The 4,721-nt window shown below is 44.2% G+C and overlaps 1 protein-coding gene across 1 annotated transcript; it reads right to left on the bottom strand.

Annotated features, from left to right (window-relative positions):
- Positions 1-541: 541 nt before the first annotated feature.
- On the bottom strand, positions 542-3,244 carry LOC122276559 (protein OCTOPUS). The gene has a single exon (XM_043086384.1). The coding sequence runs from the start codon at positions 2,898-2,900 to the stop codon at positions 744-746; it is 2,157 nt and encodes a 718-aa protein (XP_042942318.1). The 5' UTR covers positions 2,901-3,244; the 3' UTR covers positions 542-743.
- Between the last annotated feature and the right edge of the window lie 1,477 nt (positions 3,245-4,721).

Below are 4,721 nucleotides of genomic sequence, written 5' to 3'. Positions count from 1 at the left end.
TTGTAATGAAAGAATTTGACCAACAGTGTTGGGGTCCAAGCTTATATATAACCCTGGTGTTTATAGCGCGTGATATATAAAGTTTCCAACGGATTACACATGCCTTCGGAAAGAGATCATATTGTTCAAATTGCAAAACACCAAGTGATGCCCAATGGGGAAGCAAGGCCTGGAAAATGTCACGTGTCACAAAGTCGGATTAACAAATACCAAAGAAGAACAAGATGTCGACCATAACTACTGTTTGTTACAGAGACAAATTGTGACAAGAAGCAAACCCAGGTGGCATGAGCCCACATTATCGCCACTTTTGCCAGAACACATAACATGCCAAAGACTAAAGAGAACATACTCCAATGCAAGCCCTCACCTATCAGCAAACTTTGGGCAGCATAAAGACAGAAAAAGCAACCTGATATCATTGATAGCCATATTCCCATACCATATGTCCCAGCAATTTCTGGTAAGAAGTAGAAACTAACATAAAATTGAAGAAAAAGATGCAAGCCAATTGACAACAGTAAAGATGAAGACAATATAGTTAGGAACAAAAAGAAACACTGAAATCCTTGTTATTGGAGTGATTGAAGAAGCATGCTACTCACAGGAAATGAACAATGCAAAAGATGTGATTTTATCCAACCCACCACCCAAGAAGAAGAATACATAGGCATCATGTGTGGTTTACACAACAAAATTAACATCATCAAACCAAAAGTAACACCTTAATGAACCTTGAAATTTCAGTACAATCGCAAAACGCTTCTCGTAATAGAATGTGCGTGATTCGACCTACTTTTCCCCAACCCACTTCTCCAGCTGCTTCTCATTGGCGTCAAGTAGAACCGCAACAGACCATTATCGATGTTGGTTGGTGAATATCTTGCACTCCGATTCCGCTCCAACACAAACTGATCATCCCTCTTCTTTTTCCCGTTCCCATTTCCCTCCAGACCATTCTTCCTTGCGCTGCCAAAAGACCCACCAAAGTTATGTGAATTCCGCCAGCTGACACTGCTATTGCTTCGAAACACCTTTGGGTTGAAAGCACCTCTCCCTTCCCCGTTGCGTTCCCCTCTCAACTCGGGCCAAGATTCAGAAAGCGATCTCTCCACCCCATTTGCTCTAGCATACCCATTATCCTCATCCTCATCTTTGTTCCCACCTCGCCGGTGTATAAAACCCCAAATGTTCCACGCCTTACTCCACCTCTTTGACTTCTTGGAAGACCCTTTCCTTTCACCATTTCCAACCACGGAAGCAGTGTCTCTTAACCCCATTTCGAATGTCTCGGAGCAATCGTCCCGCAGAGAATTCGAGTTCGAGTCCCTCAAAACTCTATCGGACGCTACCAACTTGGGTCCAGGGAGGAAGTAATCCGTGGTGGTGGCAGGAGACACCTTCGCATTCGAAACCGACTTCAGTTCGTCGATCTCAGCCACCACTGCGGCCGCAGTCTTCCTGATCGAATTTGACCTGTCCAGGCTCCTCCTCCGCCTCGACGAGGAGTCCGAATAATAGTCCCTCGTCTGCGCCGATCCACCCGGCAAGGCAGTCTCGTCCTCATTGATCGCATCCATTGCCGGTTCTTCGACTGGAATCTGTGTATCGGACCTCAAAACATGGACTGGAGCGTCCTCGACCACCGAGAGCATTGGGGGCATTCTCGGGAAGGTCCTGCCGATTAAATACCCATCCCAAGAGGCTCGAGCCTCGTCAAAGGAACACCGCGGATCGTCGAGCGATATCCGACTGGCATCGAAAGATATACGACCCGCATCAAGGGAGAACCTTGGATCAGTATCGCAGGATCGCCGGCCGAATCCATAATCCGCAATCTCTGACTGGGTTTCCCTGAACTGGCGGCCAATGGGCTTCTCAACGGGCAATGTGGCTGACCCACCGCCGTTTCTGCGCTTCTTGAGCTTCTGCTTTTGCCTCCATTGCTGCAATTTCTTGCTGAATACCGAAGCGGCCGACCAGAAACTGCCGGCAATTTCTTTGAAATCTCTCCCAGAAGGTTTCTTGGTTTGCGAATCGAGATCTATGTGGTCCTTCATGGTTTTCAGCTCCTCGGTTTTTTGTTCCTCTTCTAGTTCTGGTTCTGCTTCTGGCTCTCGCTCTGGTTCTGGCTCTGGCTCTTCCTCTTCCTCCTCTACAATTTCTTGAACTCTTTCTTCAACTGCAGCTACATTTGGAATGTTTGTCTCCTGGGAAACCCTAATCTCGTCCTCGTACTGATCTTCCTCGCTGTCGTTATCGTCCTCGTCCCCGTCCTCGTCCTCGTCCTCTTCTTTGGACTCGAATAAGACGACGGGACCTTGTTGAACACTGGAAGAAGCTAACAATGAATGTCTAGCGTCGACCTCAATGTCAGGAGCAGCCCAAGCAGAAGTAGAAGGACCTTGTTGGTCTTTTTTCTTATAAGGGTTGCGCTCGTCGTCGAGAGTGAAGAGGGACCAGAGGGTGTTCCGGACCCTAACGTCGCAGGACTTTCTCTGGGGCTCGAAAACCCCGGAGAAGCCTTCGTTCTTGGAGGCCGAGAACGACTTGGTTCGCCGAAGCTCGGGAAAGAACGAAGAAGAAGCACCGGTGGCAGTTCCGTTCCTGTTGCGGTTGGCAGAAGAAGAGGGTCCGCCGCCGCCGCCGGAGGGTTTGAAGATGGCTTTAAGGGCGGCGGCGGTGGAGGAGGTGGGGGGTCTGCGAGAGGAAGATGCGGAAGAGGAGGAATTGGGATCGAGGACCGCGAGACGCTCGCAGAGGCATGAGGGGCAGAAGCCTGTGAAATGCTCGTCGGGGTGGCGGTCGCAGGATGTGGAGGGTCGGTGTGGCTGCGGGGGTAATGGAGGTAGTGCTGCTGATGCTGCTGCTGCTGCTGCTTCGGTGGTGTTGGGATTCATAACCACACTCTTCTGCTTCTGCTTCTGCTTCTGCTACTGGTACTGCTCATGTTCCGGGGATACTCTCACTTTGAGTGAGAACCAGAGTGTAGACTTTAGAGAGTGAGTTCGTGAGAGAGAGAGATAGACCGAACTGTTTGGTTCCAACGGACAGCGAAGAAAGTGTGGGTGTGTGATAGAGAGAGAGAGAGTAGAAACAACGGGAAAATGAAAAAGAAAACCTGAGAAATAGAATTTGAGGATGCCCCACACGCTGTCCCTCTCTTTCTCAGTTTCTCTCTGTCTTTGCTTTTCTGCCCTGCTTTTTTTCTCTCTCTCTCTCTCTCTCTCTCTCTCTCTCTCTCTTTCCCTCTCTTTCTCGTCTCTCTACTAGAGAGAGAATGTATTAGGAGGGCACACTCGCTTAGTAAAAAGACAATTTTGCGCCTACGGGTCTAGGTGTATCCTTATCCGAGGTCAGTGTTAGGACCTTTTTATGGCTGGGAGCTGTTTATGTTTGGCAACCAGATTACCATAACATGGTATCAGAATTTCCATATATCCAACAACTCCCAATCTCTGTTTCCATTGATTCTATATTTTATATGCTAAACTAAGTAATTAATTAATTTATCAATAAGATCTCAAATTAAGCAAATGACATTAATTTAATATTGTAGGGATTTTTGTTATTATAAAAATTAATCTCGTTATAAATATTAATGACTTTGATCCCTTTTAATTTAATATGTTTGTTGTAACACGCACTTAATAGTACGGGCCAGGTGAGTGAGTATCATCCATTGCTATATATTAATATTGTATTTATACATAATTTTTTTTTATATTTATAAAAATTAAATGTATTCTTAAAGAAATTAACCCATAAAATCTTAAACATTAGTAACTAGTTCAATTGCAATATTTCATTTATTGAATTTAATATCTAAATATATTTAATTTATTAGTATTTTTCTTTGAATAACAGTAGTACTCATTTTTGGATAAATAATTAAAACTAAATTAAAAAAAAATGATGTGGGCCTTAGCCTTGCAAGCAATTAATTGTAGTCTAGAAAAGAGAAGAACTGGAGTCTCATTAGCAACACAATGGGATGAGGGCACCCAAATTACAGGCCTACTTTCTTTTTTTCTTTTTCTTTTTTTTTCTTTTTTTTTTTTTTTGCCCTTCTTTATTATTAAAGTGAATTTTTATTCTTCTTTGTTAATTTTTCTTTTGGTTTTTGGGAGGTGCTTTCCATTTTCAAAGATTCCTGTCGAGAGGAAAAGCAAAAGTAAATCATGCCATCACTATGCATGGGAGGTTGGGTTGGGTTGGGATGGATTGCTGTTGCTCTCTTCTCTCTTTTCTTTCTCACGTTTCGCTTTCTTTCTTTCTTTCTTTCTTTCTTTCTTTTCTTCCTTTTTCTTTTTCCTGTATGGGGGTTCTTTTTGTTTTTCGGCTTTCTTTTCATGCCAAACAGATCCAAATTCTTATATGGTTTTTCCCAGTAGTACTTGGCCGGCCGACCCTGTATTTTGTAAGCAACTAAAGTGATGTTTCATCTGTGGGTGCAGTAGTAGTGCAGGTGCAGCTAGCATGCTGCCTCTTCAATACATTTATATATGCATGGCCATCCTAATACAGACGCCAACTAATGACAAAAAAACGGTGTCGTTGTTATATGCTCTTTGCCCGAACTGAGTCAATCAGAATGACGTCGTTTTGGCGTTTTGTGGTTTTTAGGATTTTGGCCACAGACTTGGGCACTTACCCTAAATTCTATTCGTGGGACTTCCCGTTGGGTTAATATGCATGCATTTCCCTTTTTTTTATATATA

Source organism: Carya illinoinensis, chromosome 9 (genome assembly GCF_018687715.1).
Source record: "Carya illinoinensis cultivar Pawnee chromosome 9, C.illinoinensisPawnee_v1, whole genome shotgun sequence".
In the NCBI taxonomy this organism is placed as follows: domain Eukaryota; kingdom Viridiplantae; phylum Streptophyta; class Magnoliopsida; order Fagales; family Juglandaceae; genus Carya; species Carya illinoinensis.
Note: the sequence above shows the minus strand (reverse complement) of the source record. Positions and strands in the feature narration are given on the sequence as shown.

Bases quoted from the DNA above. Each gene is read 5' to 3' on its own strand.
- LOC122276559 (XM_043086384.1), bottom strand. From the start codon at position 2,900: ATGAATCCCAACACCACCGAAGCAGCAGCAGCAGCAGCATCAGCAGCA.